Raw genomic sequence first — 24,794 nt, 5'->3', positions numbered from 1 at the left:
ACCCTGGATGGGCAATATGTTTTATTTTTCTAATTCTTATTTTATACAAACTTCCTTTATAGCTCATCTTACAGTCCAGTAAATCTTTTTTTCTGTCTTCCTTTTTTCCTTCCACTTTCTCCTATCATTACCTTCTGTTTCCATGTTCTTCCTTTTCTCTCTCTCTCCTTTATTTATTTACTTATTTATTTATCTATTTATTTATTTATTTTTGGTTGAGGGTAGGGGGTTCTAGTTACATGAAAGGGACAGAAGAATACTAAAGAAAAGATGGCTTTCAACAGTTTAGAAATAATTTTGGACCTGTGAAATAAAAGTTCATATTTTTTTCTTAGGAAATCTTAGGAAATAAAAATTTTTTAAAATCCGAATTCCCTTCTTTGGAATTCTCCACTTTCCCTTTTGCTGTATATGATTCTGTTTGATCCAGGATTTTCTGATAGATACAGATAAAGATAATAATATAGATAAAGACAAAAATTTAAATATAAGCATATATATATATGCATTTCAAATATAACCTAGAACTTGAATATTCATATGTCATTTGTCTTGTTTTAGAGGACAGAGCTACAATTGAAAAGAATACTCAGCAAAAATATGTTTCTTATGTGCTGATAATGATTTAGTTTGTCCTTACACATAATTATTCTTCCCTCTTTACTCTTACTGGCCCTCATCCTTATACTCAATATATTTCTCAAATCTTTCAACAACTATTCACTACTAGATCCTTCAGAGCCGTCCCTCAATTTAAGAGAAGCCTATAGTGCCTCCTGACGTGCTAAACCTTGAGAAAGACCACATCTTCCTCAGCATATGTGGACAGCTCAGCCCAGCTGTCTTTTCCTAGGGCTGTACCTGTGGGTTGACATGAACCAACAGAAGTGTCCACAGAATGGAGAGTACCATAAATAGGACCATGAGACCCCACGGTGGCTTTTATGAAGATAAATACTTTAAATGTAATTTTATGTAATTAGCACATCCATTTAATTCATACCTATGAACTGAAAAAATATGAGCTCACCAATTTGATTCAGTTATAGTTAAGCCAATATATTTAAGAGTGTTTGAGACCTTGGAAATTAAAAAAAAATGAAATGGATACGGTTTTTCCTTCAGAGAGCTTGTGATATAGTGAGGAGACAAACATCTCTCTGAATGTAATAAAGGTTTACAGGATATCATTTTTAAAAAGCATCCTTAAACACCACATGAGCACCAAGACAGTAATAATTATGTCAAACTTCTATTACAGGATGTGACTTGTTGGGGGATGTGATGCTACATGCCTTCTGTGGAGGTGACAAGACTGGAGAGTAACAAAAGCAAAGATGGCAAACTTTGAAAAGTGACCCTTTCTTTTAAATACAAGAAGGACAGAAGATGAGCAAGGTTGTGGACCGTATGACCCTTAGACTCAGGCAAGAGCCCTGCCCAGAGCCTCATATTTTACAGGGCCACTCAATCACACAGACACACACACACACACAAATGTACTGAAGAACACGGACTGTCTCTGTCACTCAGGACCGGGCACAATCTGTAACCTAAAAAACCACTAACACAATTTTTCAGATTTGAGAAAAATACTTCTTCACATACCTTGACCTTTGTCCTTTTCGAATATTAGAAATATTTGTGGGTTGTGCCGCTGCTGCCATAGGAGGCAGACTCTGTTTATACGAAAATAATTTGTTTGTGCTTTTCCCCCAGACTCCATAAATAATAATAATTATCTGTAGATGGATTTGGAGGTAAAGGGGATGAAAAATGAGAACACCTATATTTTCACTGAAGTAGAAATTAAAGTTCTGCAGGCACAACATTGGATTAACTGCTCAAGAACGTTCCAAATAGTTACTATTGGCACTGTGAGGAATGGTGTAGAAAAATAAGTAAATATGATCTTATAGTAGCTCAGGTTTAGGTTTTGGAAGAACGTCCATACTGTTCTTCATAGTGGCTATACTAATTTACACTCCTACCAACAGTGTATAAGGGTTCCCTTTTGTCCATGTCCTTGCCAGCATTAACACTTTTTGTTTTTATATTTTTTGGTTCCATACTTCTTAATTGACTTCATATGACTCTGATTTGGAACTGGGGCCGAGGGTGGAGGGGTTTCAAGGAAGAGAAGGAAAAAATTAATTAGCTAGCCCCATCTTTCCTCTCAGCATGGAGGCAATAGAGTCTTACAAAAAGAAATACTGTTTCCTGAGGGTGCTGAGGATCTATTTTCTTGCATCTCTTATGTACTCATTTGTGGTTCTTCAGGGTACTCATGAATCAGCATAGTATTCACTATAGTTGCTCATGATGGCTGGAACACTTTGTGGTATTCAACAACATTAGTTTTAAATTGCATATATTTTATCCTAGATTGAATCTGCATAAAGAGTGACACTGATTAGCTTCTTTATATACTAGATGAATGTTGAAACTAGCGTTTATTTTAAATACTGTAGTCGAATTAAACTTAAAAACAAATAAATTCTAATTTTATTTAAATACATTTTATTAAAACTATTCATTGTTAATTATTATTTATATTTTGCTTTTTAGGTTTACTAGATTATTCTAATGGTTTAAAAGAAAATTAGCTGTTTTTACAAGTTATGTAATTTGTTTTTGCTTTTGCCCCAGACTCCATAAATAATAATAATTATCTGGAAATGGATTTGGAGGCAAAGGGGGTGAAAAATAAGAACACCTATATTTTTACTGAAGTAGAAATAAAAGTTCTGCAGGCACAACATTGGATTAACTGCTCAAGAACGTTGCAAATAGTTACTCTTGGCACTATGAGGAATGGTGTAGAGAAATAATTAAATATGGTTAAGGAATCAATAATAGTTATTGGACACTCAGCAAGTATTAGGGAAATTGAATTGAAAGGGAGAAAAACAGGAGAGAGGTAATCTGGGTAGAACTGATAAAGGGTAGGTCATCCCTAGAACAACCAACCCCAAGATTCCACATGGAACTTTGCCATGATGTTGTGTTTAATTTAGACTGCCTTTCGCTGGGGACCACCAGATTAAAAAAATAAAGTATTTTTTTTCCCTTTTATATTGTCTTTGGAAAGATTGCCTTGCACACATCCTTAAATGTCAGCTTTAATTAAGTCTCCCAGTCTCAAATACTTTCATCAGTGAGCTGAAGTCCTCTGAAGAGGCTTCTTTCCTCAAAGGACTGTAGCTCACTGAAGTCAGGATACTGGGTAAAATAATCTGTAGATAATGCAGCTTGAAATAAACACTCATTCTGGGTTTCTGATTGTTTGAGAGATGAGATTAATAACTAAAAGCAAATTGATTTGCCTTATACCAATCCACATGGCCAACCTTAAGTCATCCCAGTCCATCACTATCTGAAATACCATGGTGCAAATCACCTCCTCCTGCTTGTTACAAATCCTATAGTCTAATTTCTTCTAGAATCAGGTACAAGCTCTTTCCTTTGCAAAATGGCAAATAAGAAAATAAATTAAAGAAATCTAAGATGTCCATAGGAACTAAATGCTAGACAGGATTCTACTTTCTTTGTACTGTTTGCTTTCACAGAACACGTCAACTTCCTGAAAATAACTGAGGCTGAGATCCTTAGTTGTTTAAGCTATGTGTCTCAGGTAGTTTTTATGTAGCCCCCACTACAGTCCTGGGCAATGCGGGACTCAGCACAGAAGTACTCAGCGTGTCGTTCCAATAGGCTGAGGGTTTCCTCAGGAGGAAGCAGTTTTCATTCTTCTTAAATTCAGCCTCAAAACCGTTAATTCCTGAAACAACCCTATATCCTGATAGGTACTTCAGGAGAAGCTGGAGTCCTTGGCTGAGGTATTGCACATATCAGAAAATATATGTTGGAACAGAAGATCAATAATAGTTACACCTCAGCTCCAGAGGGGCTCCTTCAGAGACAGCGACATGAACGTCAGGCTGAGTCACAGAATGGGCAGTGGTTTTTCCTACAATGCCAATGCTATGTCAGTGAACTCAGCTAACACAAAAAGTCCGTATTCAGAGTCAAATAGACAATGCTCCACTTGTGGACAAGAGAGTAAAATGGAATGATACCCACTCGGGAACAGGAGTACCCCAAACGTCAAGACACACAATGAGATCTAGCCAAGCACTGAGGGAGCAGCATGCACCTTTCCAGGAGATTCCCCACAGACACAATCTGACCACGGGGTAACTTGAATCCAGGCTGAAACTAAGGAGAAATGGCAGGGATTTAGATTTCTTCTTCTTAGGGTTCTTGTAGAAACTGCTAGTAAGAGATGCTCTCTTGACAAACTTGCCTGCCTCTGGTGTCTGAGATTCTTTATACATCGCTGTCTAAAAGAATGCTCAGTCAGAAAGGACACCTCTTTAACCTGTAGAGAAGGAAGAAGCTTATTCTAATCTTTTAAAGAAAAGCCATTTCCAATTTAGGCAACAACGCCCTCCAGGGGCCAAATAGAGGGCTAAGGAGAAATTCACAATTTTTGTGAACTTCCTCCACATCCTTCCTGCCCTTCTAGTGTTGAATTTCAAAGATTTATGATAATGTACAAAGGAGGATTTACGTTTGTAAGCCTGAAACTTACAAGATGGAGGATTTTAAAAAGAATAACATAAAAATAAGAATAAAACTGGGTACAAAAATAATTTTAGGTGAGAAAATCACAACAAACTATAAATTTTAAAACACAAATACCATAAATACAGAACTCAGAAATTTACATATTTTCTTATTTATCTGACACACTTCTATAATACTTTATTTTAAAATTTTCAATTTTTGTGGGTACATAGTAGGTGTATATATTTTAGGGGTACACGAGTCGTTTTGATACAGGCATGCAATGTGAAATAATCACATCATGGAGAATGGGGTATTCATCTCCTTAAGCACTTGTCCTTTGTGTTACAAACAATCCAATTACACTTTTAGTTTAACTGTACATTATTTCAAAATTCACAATTAAATTACTTTTGACTATAGTCACCCTGTTGTGCTATCAAATAGTAGGTCTTACTCATTCTTTCTATATTTTTGTACTCATTAACCATCCCCACCTCCCCCCTCATTCCCCCACTACTCTTCCCAGCCTCTGGTAACCATCCTTCTACTCGCTATGTCCATGAGTTCAATTGTTTTGATTTTCAGATCCCACAAATAAATGAGAACATGCAATGTTTGTCTTTCTGTGCCTGGCTTATGTCACTTAACATAATGAGCTCCAATTCTGTCTATGTTCTTGCAAATGACAGGATCTCATTGTTTTTTATGGCTGAATAATACTCCATTGTGTATATGTACCACATTTTATTTATTCATTCATGTATTGATGGACACTTAGATTGCTTCCAAATCTTAGCTGTTGTAAACAGTGCTGCAACAAACAGGAGTGCGGATACCTCTTCAATATACTGATTTCCTTTCTTCTGGATATATACCTAGCAGTGGAATTGCTGGATCTTATGGTAGCTCAGGTTTTAGTTTTTTGAGGAAACTCCATACTGTTCTCCATAGTGGTTATACTAATTTACACTCCTACTAACAGTGTACAAGAGTTCCCTTTTCTCCACGTCCTTGCCAGAATTAATATTTTTTGTTTTTATATTTTTTGGTTCCATACTTCTTAATTGACTTCATATGACAATAAATTTGTAATATATCCTATATAGAAAAAATAAGATAATGAAGTCTTTACTCCAAACATGTTTGATCAATTTTTTTAATTCACAGTTATGGTTGATGGATCAAGCAAAAATAATAACACTGTCTGATGAGGTTCTAAATATATATTGGGGAAAACATAAAGAAAACTGTATTATGAATTGGTGAGGACAACTGAATGTAAAGGGAGACAATGTTTTTATACTTCATTTAAATTGGTGGAATGACATCACCAATAGACAACTGTGTTACCTATTTATAATAGCCATTAGAGCAAACACTGAAGAAAGCTACACAAAAATACACATCCAAGGCATTATAGGTAAATTGAATGGAATTTTAGAAAATGTCAAATAATTCACAAGAAGTTAGGAGATAAAACACAGGGAAACAAAAAACAGAACAAACAAACAAACAAAATTAAATGGAAGATTAATCACTAAAATATACATTACATTAAATGCAAATGATGTACATATACCAATTAAGATACAGAGATTGGTCTACAAACAGCAATGAAAAGAGAGTTAAAATACAGAGAAAGTGAAAAGAGTGGAAATATGATCCAACTACAGCTGTCTACGAAGACCTCATTTCTAACTTAATGACATAGGCATGTTGAAAGTAAAATATAGGCCGGGTGCGGTGGCTCACGCCTGTAATCCCATCACTTTGGGAGGCCGAGGCCGGCGGATCATGAAGTTAGGAGATTGAGACCATCCTGGCTAACACGGTGAAACCCCGTCTCTACGAAAAATACAAAAAATTAGCCGGGCGTGGTCGCGGGCGCCTGTAGTCCCAGCTACTTGGGAGGCTGAGGCAGGAAAACGTCGTGAACCCAGGAGGCGGAGCCTGCAGTGAGCCAAGATTGCGCCCTGCACTCCAGCCTGGGCGACTGAGCAAGACTCCGTCTAAAAAAAAAAAAAAAAAAAAAAAAAGAAAAGAAAAGAAAGAAAGAAAGTAAAATACATATCGTGCAAACATTAATCAAAGGAAAGTCAAAATAATTATATCTATATCAGGTAAAGTAGACTTCTGAGCAAAGCAAAGTACCAGAGACAGAAGAGACAGAAAGGAATATTATATATTGTTGAAAGGGTCAGTCTTTCAAGAAGGTATAGCAATGCTGAATGTGTATACACCAACCAAAAGAGCTGAAAAATACATGGAAGAAAAACTCATAGTAATGAAAGAAGAAACCGATGATTCTAGAATTATAGTTGGAAACTTCAACACCCCACTCTCAATAACTAATAGAACAGCTTGCCAGAAAATTAGCAAGGACATAGACGAACTCAACAACTCTGCTAGCCAACAGGATCTAATAGCCATTTCTAGAACATGGCACCTACCAATGGCAGAATAAACAGTCTTTTCAAATGCCTGTAGAACGTATACCAAGTATGCCATATCTTAGGCCACAAGACAAACCTCAAAAAATTAAATGTAAAAGAATTGAAACAATAAAGACTATGTTTTATAACCACAATAGAATACAACTATAAGTGAATATCAGAAAGAGAGCAGAAAAATCTCCAAATATTTGAAAATTAAACAACATACTTCCTAATAATCCAAGGATCAAAGAAGCTCAAGGGAAATCAATCATACACTGAACCGAGTGGAAATGAAAATACAACATGCCAAAATTTGTAGGACATAGTCAAAGCAGCATTGAGAGAAAATGTATATCCCTAAATGCAAATATTAAAAATGAAAAAAAGTATCCAAACAAAAATCTAAGTTCCCACCTCAAGAACCAAGAAAAAGAAGGAAAAAATTAACCCAAAGCAAATTTAAAGAAGGAATTAATCAAGATAAAAGCAGAAATCAATAGAACTGAAAACAGAAACAAAAATTAAACAGCCGTTTTTAAAAAGATGGGTAAAACTGACAAACTTGTAGTAAAACAAAGAAAAATAAGGCAAATTACTAATATTAGGAATGAAACAGGGAGTGTTATTACAGACCCTGCAGACATAAAAAGGACATTTGGCAAAAACAAAGGAAATAGGAATAAAGTGTGGGCTTTAGTTAATTTAAAAAAGAAAGAAAAACCGAAAATGTTTAACATCACTGGCTATTAGAAATATGCAAAGTAAAACTACAATGATTTCTCCATACCTCTTAGAGTTGCTGAAGTATTAACCAATGACAACACAAAATGCTAGCAGAAATGTGGAGAAATTAGATTACTCAAACATTGCTGGTGGGAATGCAAGACAGTACAGCAATCTAGAAAATACTTTGGCGATTTCTTATAAAAGTAAACATACACTTACTCCATGTCTCAGTAATTGTACTACTTGGTATATATTCCAGAGTATGAAGATTCACCTTCATACAAAAACCTGAACATGAACACTTATAGAAGCTTTAATCATAATAGCTCAAAACTGGAAACAACCCAAATGTCCTTCATTAAGTGAATGTTTAAACAAACTGGCATATCCATACCATGAAACTCTACTCAGCAATGAAAAGGAATGAAACAGTAATATATACAACGACCTGTATGAATCTCCAGATAATTATGCAGAGTGAAAAATATTCATGTTCATAAATATCCTGAATGATTCCATTTATATAGCATTCTTGAAATGACAAAATTATGGAAATGGAGAACAAATTAGTGGTTGCCATCTACACAAACAGTAGATGGTGGCATAATGGAAGTTGCTATTGCTATAAAAGGGAAACATGAGGATGCTTGTAGAGATGGAAATGTTCTGTATCTTGACTATATCGACATCCATATTCTGGCTGTAATTATATCATTGTTTTGATATATATACAACATATCAAAGATAATATATTATTAGAGGAAACTGGATAAAAGGTACATGGAAAATCGCTATATTACAATCCATGTGTGTTGAAGACAGCTGCAAAACTGAGAATTCTCCAAAATAACTTCCATGTAGAAAACTGTTTATTACATGATAAGAAATAAAAATGTGATAATTTGAAGCATACATTTATTATTAAAACTAAATAGTAACCTCTGCATTTGTTTAGAACTTAGACCAAAAAATATTTTTTATCATTGACATTGTTTAGAATTCCTGGCATATGGTAATAAAAATCAGATTGGCTATTAATCATTTTTATATTGTTTTTAAAAAGCTCCCTATAAAGCACCCTGTTATTACCTGCAACTGGGACAAACCACTCCCATTGCCTGACCTTTGGTATGCTTCTGCTAATAACAATTTCTGGAGTGTAAGTCATTGAGTTGATGGCAAAGTCAAATACAGTCATACCTCTGAAATATTGCTGATTATAGACCACCATAATAAGGTGAGTCATGCAAACTTTTTGGTTTCTCAGTGCTTATAAAAACTATGTTTACACTACACTGTAGTCTATTAAGTGGACAATAGCACTATGAAAGACAACGTACATACATTAATTAAAATGTACTTTATTACTAAAAAATGCTAACGATCATCTGATTCTTCAGCAAGTCATAATCTTTTTGTTGGTGGAGGGTCTTGCCTTGACGTTGATGGATGCTGACTGATCAGGATGTGATTGCTGAAGGTTGGGGTGGCTATAGCAATTTCTTAAAATAAGACAACAATGAAGTTTGCTGCATCAATTAATACTTCCTTTCATGAAAGATTTCTCTGTAACCTGCAATACTGTTGGCATTTTACCCATAGTAGAACTTCTTTCAAAATCTGTGTCAAGCCTCTAAAACCCTGGGTTTATCAACTAAGTTTATATAATATTCTAAATCCTTTGTTGTTATCTTGACGAGGTTCACAGCATCCTCACCAGGAATAGATTCCATCTCAAGAAACTACTTTGTTTGCTCACCCATAAAAAGAAACTCCTTATTTGTTAGTTTTATCATGAGATTGAAGCAATTCAATCACATCTTCAGGTTCCACTTCTAATTCTAGTTCTCCTGCTATCTACCACTATATTTTGATTATCATTTGGATCTTTTAAAACTGGCATTTAAAAATTCTGAGCTCCAGAGGGCACCTCAAGAGCCTTTCAACTCGTTTACTGCCTCCAGGAAAGAAAACAACTTAACCATGCCAAACCCATGATTTCCCTCCCATTCTTAAAAGCTTTCTACAGCAGTGTCCTAGATTGTTAAAATAAACAAGAACCATCAATATCATTTCAAAATTATCTCAGTTACTTATTCCACTGAAGTATTTACTCCTGCAGTTACTTACTCCACTGAAGTCTTGAACCTTTCAAAGTCATCTATGAGTGTTGGAATCACTTTCTTCCAAACTCTTGTTAATCTTGATATTTTGACCTTCTTCCATGAGTTCCAAATGTTCTTAATGGTATCATGTAGAAGATTTTCAATTTACTTTGCTGAGACCATCAGAGGAATTACTATCTATGGCAGTTATGGCCTCGTAAAATGTATTTCTTAAATAGTAAGACTTGAAAGCCAAAATTATTCCTTGATCCATGGGCTGCAGAATGGATGTTACATTCACAGGCAAGAAAACATTAATTTCCTTGTGCATCTCCATCAGAACTCTTGGGTGACCAAGTGCATTTTTAATCAGCAGTACTATTTTGAAAGGAACCTTTTTTTTCCTGAGCAGTAGATCTCAACATTGGGCTTAAAATATTCAGTAAAACATGCTATAAACAGATGTGCTGTCATCCAGGTTTTGTTGTTCCATTTATAGAGCACAGGCAGAGTACACTTAGCATAATTCTTAAGGGCCCTAGAATTTTCAGAATGGTAAATGAGCATTGGCTTTAACTTAAAGTCATCAGCTGCATTAGCACCTAACAAGAGAATCAGCCTGTCCTTTGAAGTTTTGAAGTCAGGCATTGACTTCCTCTCTCTAGCTATGAAAGTCCTACGTGGCATCTTCTTCCAATAGAAAGCTGTTTTGTCTACAATGAAAATCTGTTGTTTAGTGTAGCCACCTTCATCAATGGTCTTAGTTAGATCTTCTGGATAACTCGCTGCAGCTTCTACATCAGCACTTCCTGCTTCGCCTTGCACTTTTATGTCATGATGATGACTTCATTTCTTAAACCTCAGGAAACAACCTCTCGTAGCTTCAAACTTTCCTTTGGCAGCTTCCTCACCTCTATCAGGCTTCACAGAATTGAAGAGAGTTAGGGCCTTGCTGTGCGTTAGGCTTTGGCTTAAGGGAATATTGTAACTGGTTTGATATTTTATCCAGAACACTAAAACTTTCTCCATATCAGCAGTAAGGCTGTTTTACTTTCTTATCATTTATGTGTTTACCTGGAGTAGCACTTTTACTTTTCTTCAATACATTTTCCTTTGCATTCACAACTTGGCAGTTTAGTTCAAGAGGTCTATCTGTCAGCTTATTGATTGGGCTTTTGACATGCTTTTCTCACTAAGCTTAATCATTTCTAGCTTTTGACTTAAAATGAGAGTCCCATCATGGTGGTTCATGCCTATAATCCCAGCTGTTTGGGAGGCAAAGGCAGGAGAATTGCTTGAGCCCAGGAGTTTGAGACCAGCCTGGGCAACATAGTGAGACCCCATCTCCACAAAAAGAACAATAAATAATGTGAGAGATATGCGACTCTTCCTTTCCCTTGAACAGTTAGAAGTCACTGTTAGCCAATTTTCAATATTGTTATGTCTTAGGGAATAGAAAGGCCTGCGGAGAGAGAAAGAGAGGGGCAAACAGTCACTTGGTGGAGAAGACAGAACACACACAAAAGATTTATTGATTAAGTTCACTGTATCACACAAGTGGTTCTCTCTGCCTGCACCTCTTTTTAGCAGGAACCTTAGCTTTGCTATTGCGATCTTTCCTACATATCTCAATGTAACTATTTTCTCAGAGAGGCCTTGTCTGACCACCAGCAGCATAATCCCCACCCTGCCAAAGTAAACACAATTTTATCATCTTTCATATCCATTTTTAAAATTTATTGTCCTTATCATGCATTGAAATTATATATTTGTTTGAATTGCTTTGTTGTGTGTATACATCTTCCCTGTTAAATTGTAACTGTTCACTGCCGTATTGCCAACAGCAAAGTGTTTGCCTACCTAAGATGCTGTTACCCCATGTGCAGGAGAAAGTAACTTCTTTCAACTTCTTTCAAATGTGAACTCTCACATTTATTCTTGCAATGTAGTTCATTAATTTTCATTAACAATAGAAGTTCATTTATATTATGGAATATAATAGCTATTAAAGTAGCACTAATCAAGCCCCCTTTTTCATAACTATATCCAATTTTATTTTTAATTTTTTTACAATTTCAACTTTTATTTTAGGTTTGAGGGTATATGTGCAGGTCTGTTACATGGGTATATTGTGTGACACTGAGGTATGGGGTATGAATGATCCTGTCACTCAGGTAGTGAGCATAGTATCCAATAGGTAGTTTTTCAGTCCTACCCTTGTCAGGAAACCCCAGTATCTATTGTTCCAAGTTTTATGTCCTTGTGTACCCAATGCTTAGCTCCCACTTACAAGTGAGAAAACGTGGTATTTGGTTTTCCTGTTTCTGCACTAATTCACTTAGAAATTTGGCCTCTAGGTGCATCCATGTTGCTGCAAATGCCACGAGCTCATTCTTTTATGTCACTGCATCGTATTCCATGGTGTATATGTGCCACATTTTCTTTATTCAATCCACATTTGACAGGTACCTAGGTTGATTCCATGTCCTTGCAATTGTGAATAGCACTGCAATGAACATGCGAGTATATGTGTCTTTTTGGTATAATGATTTATTTTTCTTTGGATATATACCTAGTAATGGGATTGCTGGGTTGAGTGGTAGATCTATTTTAAGTTTTTTGAGAAATTTCCAAACTGCTCTGCAAACTGTTCACAGTGGCTGAACTAATTTACATCCCCATTAACAGAGTATGTGTTCCTTTTTTCCCATAGCCTAGCCAGCATCTGTTATTTTTTGACTTTTTAATAATAGCCATTCTGACTGGTGTGAGATGGTATCTCATCGTGGTTTTGATTTGCATTCGTCTGATGATTAGCGATGATGAGAATTGTTTTCATACATTTGTTGGCCACTTGGCTATATCTTCTTTTGAGAAGTGTCTGTTCTTGTCCTTTGTCCATCTTTTAATGCAGTTATTTGTGTTGTTCTTATTGACTTGTTTAAGTTCCTTATGGATTCTGGATATAAGACCTTTGTTGGATGTGTAGTGTGCAAATATTATCTCACATTCTGTAGGTTGTCTGTTTACTCTGTTGATAGTTTCTTCTGCTAGGCAAAAGCTCCTTATTTAGATCCCTCTTGTAAATTTTTATTTTTGTTGCAATTGCTTTTGGGAACTTAAGCCAAAAATCAAGACTGATATCAAGAATGGTATTTCCTAGGTTTTATTCTGAAATTTTGATAGTTTGAGGTCTTACTGTAAATCTTTTGTTTTTAATTCTGTTTATTTATTGAATAGGGAATCCTTTCCCCATTGCTTGTTTTCCTTGGCTTTGTGGAGGATTAGATGATTGTAGGTGTATGGCTTTCTTTCTCAGTTCTCTAGTCTGTTCCATTGGTCTATCTGTCTGTTTTTGTACTGTTACCATTATCATTTTGGTTACTGTAGCATTATAGTGTAATCTGAAGTTGAGTAATGTGATGCCTCTGTCTTTGTTCTTTTTGCTTTGGTAATTTGGGCTTTTTTTTGGTTCCATATGAATTTTAGAATAGTTTTGTCTAATCATGTGAAAAATAATGATGGGAGGTTGATAGGGATAGTTTTGAATCTCTAGACTGCTTTTGGCAGTATTGTCATTTTAACAATATTGATTCTTTCAATTCATGAGCATGGAATGGCTTTTCATTTATTTGTGTTGACTCTGATTTCTTTCAGCAGTGTTTTGTAGTTATCCTTGTAGAGATCTTTCACTCTCATACCATTTACCATAGCCACAAAAAAAATTAAATACCCAGGAATCCATCTAACCAAGGAAGTGAAAGATTGATCAGTTCCAGGGGTCTTCTGGCAGAGTTTTTGGCAGAGTCTTTAGGATTTTCTAGGCATAGAATCATATTGTCAGTAAAGAGACATACTTTTACTTCCTTTTTTCTTACTTCAAAGTCTTTTATTTTTTCTCTTGCCTGAATGTTGTGGCTAGGACTTCCAATACTATGTTGACTAGGAGTGGTAAGAGGGTCACTGTTTTCCTGTTCCAGTTCTCAAGAGGAATGCTTTCAGTTTTTACCTGTTCAATATGATGTTGCCTGTGGGTTTGTCATAGATGGCTGTTATTAATTTGAGGTATGTTTCTTCAGTGCCTAGTTTGTTAAAGGTTTTTATTATGAAGGGACGTTGGATTTTATCAAAAGTTTTTTCCGTGTCTATTGAGATGATCTTATGGCTTTTGTTTTTAATTATGTTTATGTGGTGAATCATATTATTGATTTGCATATATTGAACAAATCTTGCATCCCAAGAATGAAACCTATTTGATTCTGGTGAATTAACTTTTTGAAGTAGTACTGGTTTCGGTTTGCTAGTATTTTGTTGAGAATTTTCACATCTAGATTCATGAGGAATATTGGCCTGTAGTTTTCTTTTTTCTTTGTGTCTTTACCATGTTTTTGTTTCAGGGTGAGGCTGGCTTTATAGCATGAGTTAGGAAGGTGTCCGTCCTCCTCAATATTTTGGAATAATTTCAGCAGGATTGGTACAAGCTCTTCTTTGTCCATGTGGTACAATTTGGCTGTGAATCCTTCTGGCCCAGGAGGTTTTTTTGGTTGCTAGATTCTTAATGACTGATTTAATTTTTTTCTTGATTGAATCTTGGAAGATTGTGTGCTTCCAGGAATTCAACCACTTTCTCTAGATTTTCTAGTTTATGTGCATAGAAGTGTTTATAATAGTTTCTGAGGATCTTTTTATTTCTGTGGTATCATTTGTAATGCTGCCTTTGTCATTTTTCATTGTGCTTATCTGGAACTTCTCTTTTTTTCTTTGTTAATTTAGCTAGCAGTCTATACATCTTGTTTATTATTTTTTTCAAAGTTAATTTAGCTAGCAGTCTATACATCTTGTTTATTATTTTTTTTCAAAGAACCAACTTTTGGTTTTATTTATGCTTTGTATGGATTTTTGTGTCTTGATTTAGTTCTTCTCTGATTTTAGTTATTTCTTTTCTTTTACTAGCTTTGGAGTTAGTTTGTCCTTTTTCTTGTTTCTCTACATATGATTTTAGATTATTAATTTAAGATCGTTCTTGTTTTCTGACGTTGGCATTTAGCACTATAAACTTTCCTCTTATCACTGATTTTGCTGCATCCCAGAGATTTTTGTATGTTGTGTCTCTGTTTTCATTTATTTTAAATAATTTTTTGATGTCTGCCTTAATTTCATGGTTTATCTAAAATCATCCATGAGCAAGTTGTTTAATTTCCATGTAATTATGTGATTTTGAAAGATCTCCTTAGTATTGATTTCCATTTTTATTTCACTGTTGTCTAAGAGTATGGTTGGTATAATTTCAATTTTTAAAAAAATTTATTGAGGCTTGCTTTATGGCCAATGAGAAGAATATATATTCTGTGGTTGATGACTGAAGTATTCTATAAAATTCTGTCAGATCCAGTTGGTCAAGTTTAAGTGCAGAATTTCTTTTTTTCTTTTTTTTTTTTTTTTTGAGATGGAGTCTAACTCTGTCACCAAGATGGAGTGCAGTGGCGCAATCTCGGCTCACCGCAATCTCCGCTCACTGCAATCTCTGTCTCCCAGGTTCAAGTGATTCCCCTGCCTCAGCCTCCCAAGTAGCTGGGACTACGGGCACACACCACCACGCCTGGCTAATTTTTTTGTATTTTAGTAGAGACAGGGTTTCACCATGTTTGCAAGGATGGTCTCAATCTCCTGATCTCATGATCCGCCCGCCTCGGCCTCCCAAAGTGCTGAGATTACAGGCTTGAGCCACCACGCTCGGCCCTAAGTCCAGAATTTCTTTGTTAGTTTTCTGCCTTGATGATCTTCCTAACATAGTCAGTGGGGTGGTGAAGTCCCCCACTATTTAAGCTCCTTTGTAGCTCATATATCTGAATGTATTACTTACCCACGAGTTGGTTTGTAATGTCAAGAAAGAAAGCAGCTTGTAGCCCAGATATGGCAGAGGTTGTGAATGCAAACTCCTCATCACACAATATGGAGCCTGAATATTTAGTAAAAGCAATAGATGAGAACAAGAACTTGTTGATAATAAAATCTTCCAGGAAGGCCAAGATATCTGTTTGGAGTTTCAAGCTTTTATTGAGGACAGAGTTTGACATGTAAATATTGAGAACTGGGCTTTACATCAATGCATCTCTCTGACTTATCTAAGAAGTACTATCTGATTGATGTAGGCTTCAATGACCTATCTGAATGGAGGACAAGCTGCCCTCCAGCTTTAACATTTCTTATGGTGATTCATTAATTTTTCATGTGCAAAGTGACTCTTACGGTGAAGTGAGAACTTGGCAGGGAAGAAAAACTCAGTGTCTTTACAAGAGTTCTGTGGATATAAGTGAAGACCACCTAAATGAAAAAAGCAAAGGCAATTTATTCAGAGCTTGCTATACCAAAGGAATCAGCTACCGTCCCTTGTGTTTGGCAGAGACTTAAAGATAGGCAGAGGAGTAGGGAAGCTTTAGAGTGGAAGAAAACTAACAAAGCTTCAGGTGTGCCCTGGTTGGAGGCTCTTGCATGGGGGAGATATAAGCATGTGATTGGTTAGATGTTCATGTTTAGCTTCCTCTGGTCCTTCCTACGTTGAATAAACCTCAGAAAATTATGCCATGTGAGAGAAGCCATACACAGAGGCCACTACCTACTACATTATTCCATTTATATGAAATGTACAGAATAGGAAAATCCGTAGAGACTGAAAACAGGTTGGTGGCTACCAGGGGCTGGGAGGAGGGTGGGCAAGGTAACTGCTTAATGGACATGTGGTTTCCTTTTGAGATGTTAAAAAGTTTTTGAAACTACACAGAGATAAAAGCTGCACAACATTGTGAATACACTAAATAACACTTAATTGTTCACTTTAAAAGACTGAACTTCATGGCATGTAAATTAATTGAAATAAAACTATTATTTATATTAAAATTGATAAAAATCTAAAGATCAGAGAATTCATAGTTTAATTTCAGGTTATTACATCGAGTTTTGTGTATTTAATTGTTTCTATGTGGAGACAGTGTCAATTTAGAAGTCCTCTTAATGCAAAAACATTGCTCAGTCTCAAGATAAAACATGCAGTTAGAGCCCCAGCTATAGAGTTTGGGTATTGGTTGCAGGTGCCTGTTGTGCACTGTGCCTCACAGCACAGAGGTAGGTGGCTGAGTCACCAGGCTGAGAAGCTGCAATGTATAAAGTACTACGTCCTGATGATTTATCCAGCGAGGCATTAAGTCTTCCACTTGTTTGCTCTCTCTGACTTGACTGAATAAGCAACAGAGATGTGAGACCTTTCCCAGGGTCCTGCCTAAACCACTGGAGGCTGTAAATAGCGCTATCAGTGAAACTGCAGTTGAGAACCAAGTTATCTCCTTCTGGGACACTCAGAGCTGCAGGAATCTGCGTCACCTCCTGTTTGCTGCTCACCCCTGTTCAGAAAAAGAGCAATAGACTGGTTAGTGGCTAATGATTCCTTAGAAATTACCTTTAAATGTATTTTTTCAATTTCCACAGAAATTCCCAGTAAACCATACAGGCATAACAACTCCCTTTCTTTCTCCCTCTTTCCTGGGAGAAACGTCCTGGAGTCAGCCTGCTCTTTGCTCATTTCCATTTCCCTCTAACTCACATTGCAGCTGCAGCCAAAGGATAAGCAGGCCCAAGAAGGTCTCCATTCCTTCTGTCACTTAGACTCACTGAGAACTGAAATCTTACATCGGAAATATGGAGAATGGCTCACAAGATAAACACTCTGCTTTGCTATCTCATACGTTCAAACATTTCTACAGGAAACACAGAGTTGGCCCAGCCAATCTGAGACAAGTCTCTCTCTCTCTCTCTCTCTCTCCTCTCTCTCTCCTCTCTCTCTCCTCTCTCTCTCCTCTCTCTCTCCTCTCTCTCTCCTCTCTCTCTCCTCTCTCTCTCTCTCACACACACACAGATCTGCAAAATATGGGAGGTGGAAATGGAATGAAAGAAATGAAAACACTGCCACTTCAGAACCAAGCACAGTACTGCTAGACAAATGCTTCTTTCTCCTCCACTTTCACCTACTCCTCCTTCTCCTAAAGAAACAAAAATGTTTGAATATGAGATTTGTAGAATGCAGCCAAATCAGTGAATAGAGAGAAATATATATTCTTAAATGCTTATGTTAGAAAAGAAAAAATATATAAATGTTTTCCATACTGTTACAGCAACTTTCTCCAGATTCCTCTGACTGCTGTCTCTTCTTGCCACTTCAGTGCTTAAGGACTGGTTTCCCGTAACTTGCATTTTTGTGAAAAGGCCCTTTCTATCATCTCTTACTTGTCATATTGCAAAAGGAGTTCAGAATCATACTATTAATACTCAGTTTTGTTGATAATGTCAGGAAATGGATACTCTGATATTCTGATAGCTGAAATATAATTAATAAATGTCTACATATGTTATTTACATATTACTGAATGCAAAATTTCCATTTGGCTAGGAATTTTTCTTAAGAAATACTCTGATAAATACACTTACAGCACTGTACATTGCATGCAATGGTTAAAAAAAGTGGAAAAAAATTTAAATATTCTTTCAATATAGATAGTCAATACATTATGGTAGCTCTGTATTGTGAGTTACTTACTACACTTGCAAAAAAGTATAAGGTGGGTTAAATTTTCTGAGTTGCAAAAGCTTCTGTCTCTTATTCAATTGAACCACAGCATTTTATATATAGTGTGATCCTATTTACGATTTTTAAAAGTATGTTTACTGTGAGTTTGTATTTAAATGTATAGAAACAGTGGAAGTGTGATGAAACCTAACAGTGATTAGGAACTTGTCAGAAGAAAATCAATGAAGTATCATTTTTTATTCTATATTGCCTAGATACTTAAACAATTACATATTAATTTACAAAGTGATTAGTCATAAAAATGGAATACAGGTGCATAGAAAACTAGGGAAATGTTGAAATAAAAATATTAATATAATGATTTCATGTTAGCAAATTTTCAAAATTCATTTACTTTTCAATGCATGTGCTATAGTTGAAAAAATCGAGTGAGCCCAGATATTTCTCAGAAAAATAATCCTCAATTTATGAACTTGACACCGGACGTTTACCAAGAATGAAAATGTTAGATTGGAGAAAGAGCAATATCCAGGATCTTCTCTCTCCTTGTTTTTTCTTTACTGGTGCAGTTCTTGATTTCATGTACCTTTCCTTATTTTTCCCCTTTCCTTCTTCTCATTTCATTTTCTACCTTCTTCCATTAATCTCACATTTTCTTGGGCAATGCCCTCTTTAAATGGATCTTATCTCCCCTCTTCACCTGGGAGACAGATGTGGTCCAATCTGCCCACAGTGTAGTAACACATGGTGGTGCCTTTGAGGGTTATCTGGTGCGGGACCAGGGTACTAGCCTTATTGTCCACAGGAATGGGCAGTGATATGGTTCGGATCTGCGTCCCCACCCAAATCTCATTTCAAATTGTAATCCCCAATGTTGGAGGTCAGACCTGGTGGGAGGTGTTTGGATCATGGGGGTAAATTTTCCCTTTGGTGCTGTTCTTGTGTTGGTGAGTGCGTTCTTTTGAGATCTGGTCATTTAAAAGTGTGTGGCACTTTCCCTGTCCTCTCTCTCTTCCTCCTACTCCAACCATGTGAAGTGCTGGCTCTGCCTTCACCTTCTGCCATGATTGAGAGTTTCCTGAGGCCTCCCCAGAAGCCAAACAGATGCCAACAACACGCTTCCTGTACAGCCTTCGGAACCTGAACAGCCAATGAAACCTCTTTCCTTTGCAAATTACCCAGTCTCAAGTATTTCTTTATAGCAATGAAAGAACAGACTAATACAGGCAGTGAAGCCATTTGACTGATCACCTCGTTCTTTAAACCTCCAATCAGATGCTGTGAGCCATGGTTATCAAACTGTTGATACCAGATTGTGTCCTCATTTCCTCCAGTGGTAGAGTGGGAACAGGGTATATTCACTTCTTGTTTCAGCACTGCCCTACTCTTGTGGCTTTAACATTACACATAATCCCTGAGGAGAAAAACGAGTTTATCCCCAGACCCTCAAGTCAAGGCAGATTTTTCAGATCAAGGTATAAGGGGGCTTCAAAAAGTTTATAGAAATATGGAATTAAAAGGTAACAATTAAAAAATATAAACTTTATTTCTCAACATAAGCTCTAACAAATTCAAGACACTTTTTAAAGTGATGATATCAGCCATTTAGTCCATCCCTAAGAACTGAGAGTCTGGGAATTTAACCATGTCAATGCAGGTTTTTTTATATATTAGTTGAAGAAAAAATAAGTGCCCATTAAAGATTTTTTTTAAGATTAGGAAACAAAAATAAGTCAGAAGAAAGAAAGTCAGTATTGTGAGATGGAGGCCTAATGATTTCCCATTGAAACTCTCACAAAATTGCCCTTGTTTGATAAGAGGAATGAGCAGGAACATTGTTGTGGTGAAGAACTCTCTGGTGAGGTTTTTCTGGGCATTTTTCTGCTAAAGCCTTGGCTAACTTTCTCAAAACACTCTAATAATAAGTAGATGTTGTCATTCTTCAGCTCTCCAGAAAGTCAACAAGCAACAAGCCTTGAGCAAAACAAAAAACAAACAAACAAAAAAACCTGTTGCTACAGCCTTTGCTCTTGACCAGCCCACTTTTGCTTTGACTGGACCACTTCCACCTCTTGGCAGTCATTGCTTTGATAGTACTTTGTATTCAGTATTGCACTGGTGAATCTGTGTTCATTTTCTGTTAATATCTTTTGAAAAAATGCTTTAGGATCTTGATCCCACTTGTTTAAAATTCCATTGAAATGTCTGCTTTTCTCTGCAGCTGATATGGGTGCAATAATTTTGGCACCCACTGAGTGGGAGGTTTGCTCAACTTTAATTTTCAAGTCAGAATTATGTAAGCTGAACCAGTTGAGGTGTCTATGGTGTTGGCTATTTTTTCTGCTGCTAATCATTAGTCCTCTTCAATCAGGGCATGAACAAGATGAATTTTTTCCTCTCAATCAATGTGTATGGTCTGCTGCTGCATGCTTCATTTTCAACATCATCTTGCCTCTTCTTAAAATGAGTTATTCATTTGTAAACTGCTAATTTCTTTGGGGAATTGCCCCCATAAACTTGTCAATGATTTCACCATTCTTCCACCCAAGCTTTACCTTAAATTTGGTGCTTGTTTTTGCTTCAATACTGGCAGAATTCACGTTGCTCTGATAGGAGCTCTTTTCAAACTGTTTTGTCCTTCATCCTTCTTAGTGCCTCAAATTAGATATTGTGTACAATGTCATAACAAGTTAGTATGAGTTTATTTTGATGCAAAAATTTTAAAATTATGCATAATTTTTTTGTAATATGCATTTTTCATGAACTTGTTGAAGACCCCTGGTATAGTACTGAGAAGTAATTTTATCTATGACTCCCTTCCCCTAGAAAGAGCCAAATATGGCTGGGGTCATGTAGACTCACTAGTTAAGAGGCAGGACTCCCTGGATCTGTCTGTCATTTTCCCTTGGGCTCAATAAAACAGGAAATTCTATAGCAAAGAAAACTCTTCTGTGAGCTTTCACTGAGGGTTATAAGCTAAAATTTGTCCCTCTGAAATTTGTATGTTGAACTCCTCGCCCCAAGTACTTCAGAATGTGACTTTATTTGGAGTTGGGTTCAAGATTATTTCTTGATTATAGAGGTATCTAAGTAAAATGAGGTGGGCTCTAATGCAATATAAAAGGAGAAATTTAGACAGAGATATACACAGACGGAAGATGATATGAAGACACAGGGGTATGATGGCCATCTATAAGCCAAAGAGAGAAGCCTGAAACAGATCCTCCTTTCCTGGATTCTGTTGGCATCTTGACTTTAGACATTGCCTCCAGAACCATGAGACAATAAATTTCTGATTTTTAAGTCCCCAGCCTATGGCACAAACTAATATACTGGGTATGATGTAGCCCCTCACACTGAGGAGGTGACCTCCTCAAAAAGTAAACAGCTGTTATTTGATCAGTTGTCCTTAGCATCTTGGGTGAAGGAGAGTAAGACAGTGCAGGCAGCAGTTTCCTCTTCTGATTTCTTGGTTTAGAACACCATCCTTTCTTAGGCCTAAAACTCTTACCCAGGAGTACAGTCCACTCTGTCACAAGCTTCTTTATATTCAGGAAAACCCCACCAAGGCTTATACCATCATAAGAAGATGGAGAAAGCCCATCTAAATAACAATAAAGAGCAAATGAGGCTCAGATGCAGAGAGTAATGTGTCCAAAGTGACCAGAAAAGTATAATCAGAACCTGATCAGGAAGCCATGTCTCCAGATGCCTGAAATGCCTCTAGATATCATCTATCTCTAGGAGAGCATTTACAGACTGCGTATCTTGGTACAAAGGAAACAAGAGACTTGGGGTCACACTCATCCTTTCACCCCAGAAACCCTATCCCTGACCCACCTTTCCCCATTCTCCATGTGTGTGCCTAGTGGTGACACACACTAAGAATTGAAATGCAGAGAAGAGGAAAGACAGAAGAAAGGAGGGGACTGTAAGAAGGAAGGGAGCAACCTAGAAGACTTTTTCTCATTATCTTCTCAAGTTTAAGAGAAATGAAATAGATTGAGAAAAAAAAGTATCTTCCCCACCAAAAATATCTACTTTCCTCTATTTCAAAAACTTGACAAAAATAGATCAATTCAACTTGAAAGCTGTGTAACTACTTCCTGTCTCTGTCTTTCTATATTGTCCTATTTTGAGTAGAAACAAAACTTTTCATAATGGATTGAGGCAAGGCCACGAATTATTGAATGTTGGAAGCTATGCGCAGACTACTCTGCTTAGAACAAAGAGAATAAAACGTATCATTTTTCACAGTTTCTGCATGACTTCACTACTGACTGTGAGCCAAACACTCTTTCCCCAACTGAACAGGCATCTTATTGACAGACACAGCAGCCCCCTCTTGTGACTAAATACATGAATGCTTTCATTCAGGTCCTGGGCAGGTCTTCCACCTGCTTTCGTAAAGTTACTTTACAGATATGGAAAAGAATCACTTAGACGTGCCTGTGATGTTACAGAAAGGACTTCACCAATTTTGGTCATTTGTGGTTTCAGAATGATCACCATGTGTGGCAAGCCATTTTTGCAATATTAACAGTGGTTGCCTTTTTATATTATGATTTTTAATTAACCTCATAATTTTTCCTCCATTGAGTCAGTTGGGTGATTTTCTGCTTATCACTTTCAGGAAAGGAGGCATAGCTGGAAACCAAAAATAAAGAAGTATTTCCTACCATCTTATTTCAAAACTTTCAGCTTTATAGGCAAATTAAGGAATCCAGCATAAACTGACTTATAGGAAATGATACAAAGATATAATGCAAGTCTGCCTACCCGAGTCTATATAAACATTTTCTAGGTGGAGCGATAGGGAGAGGAAAGGATGCCAAAGAAAAGAGCATCAAAGAGGCTTAAGCATGGTCGGGTCCTTCAGAGGGGCGCTGGTCCTTATGCCCTTGAAGAGGTCTAGGAAAAAAAACTCCAAACCTCTAGGCCACTTTCAGTGGTTAAATAAACCTCAGGGCAGTTCTGTTTAACACTCCAGTCTTCACCTTTCCTCTGCTCTCCACACTTCAGGCCTGATCCCGAGCTACAGTGAGGTGGACATGGCCTACTTTGTTCTCTTCTTTCCTCCTTTTTCTTTGATTTTAACTTCCCGGGATTAAGGTGAAAGAAAAAGATTAAGGGGAAGAAACAACAAAACTGTTCTTACTTAACCACTGTGCACCTCTAGTGTTGTTGCTTCCCTGGCCGACCACTGATGGCTGTGTATGGTGAGTGTCCCTATGAGAGAGCACCCAGGGGACCTCAGGGGCTCCTCAAGGGAGGGGTCTCCCCTTCTTGCCAGCCCCTCACTCAGTAGAACCTCCACAGCCCCTTACTTTCTCCTCTGGGTGAAGCTCTGGCAGGACAGCTCAACCCTGCCACCTCAGAGGTGGCACCTGCCCACAGAATACACGTGCCTCCTCACCATGCCCAGTGCAGAAACCCAGGCAGGCCATGGTTGCCCCTCTCCACTCCACCAGTTTCCTTGTCTTCTGCTTAAGTAGATGTAAGCATAGGTCAAAATCTGCTTCAGAACAGACGAAAATGTCACACAATGTTCCTTTTTATGCAGCAGATCTCTGTCTTTGGAAGTAATTATTTTGGAATATTGACCCTTCCAGTGGCTTGTGGGAAAAGGGGAGTACTCTGATGATATTCTCTTGACTCCTCCCATCCCTCGCTACCTCCTCACACCAGCTAAGAGGTGAGAATTGGAGGTTGCAGAGCCTGTTCAGTTGCTGCTTTTTACCTCTACAGAGAATGTCCAACTGTGGGTCATTCTTTTTTTAATTTTTTTATTTAAAAAAATTTTTTGAGATGTGCAGCTGTGCTTAAAATGTGAGCCATTCTTAATGAAAAATAGTGGCTGCCTAATGACTCTTGGTTCCTAGCTTTGGGTCCTATTTGCCAAATTCATAACAGAAAATGTCCCACAATATGTCCTATTGATCTCACGGGAAAAATAAGTCTGTTTGATTCCATAACAAATGCTCCAAAAGACAAAATAAAAATATATTCCAATAATTAGATGTCATATAACATATAAATAAATATAAATGTGTAATGTGTAACATATAGATTATAAATATATAAAAGTAAATAGACATATTTGTATTCCAATAATATTAGGAATATAATATTAGGTGAGCTTTGGGGACAAAAGCCAATTACAGTCCTCACACCAACCAAACTCATCATGGATTCAGGAAAAGGAAAGCCCGGCTATGAGGATGCAACAGAAGATTAACCATGGTCATTAAACAATTATGAGTATTAGCATGGTCTATACTGGAATTATATGAGCACGTTAAAGGTGGAGTTTAGAGCACTATCGTGCTATATTCTGTAATAAACAGAGCCTTAACAGTATTGGAACCAACTTTCTTT

At 36.9% G+C, this 24,794-nt stretch overlaps 1 gene segment (V, D, J or C); it reads right to left on the bottom strand.

Moving 5' to 3' along the window:
* Positions 1–16,900: 16,900 nt before the first annotated feature.
* Positions 16,901–17,481, bottom strand: LOC130540822 (T cell receptor alpha variable 21-like). The segment is given in 2 exon segments: positions 16,901–17,235; positions 17,436–17,481. Coding segments are annotated over 2 exon segments (381 nt in total).
* Between the last annotated feature and the right edge of the window lie 7,313 nt (positions 17,482–24,794).

The sequence above is a fragment of the Pan paniscus genome, chromosome 15, assembly GCF_029289425.2.
Source record: "Pan paniscus chromosome 15, NHGRI_mPanPan1-v2.0_pri, whole genome shotgun sequence".
Taxonomy (NCBI): Eukaryota; Metazoa; Chordata; class Mammalia; order Primates; family Hominidae; genus Pan; species Pan paniscus.
Note: the sequence above shows the minus strand (reverse complement) of the source record. Positions and strands in the feature narration are given on the sequence as shown.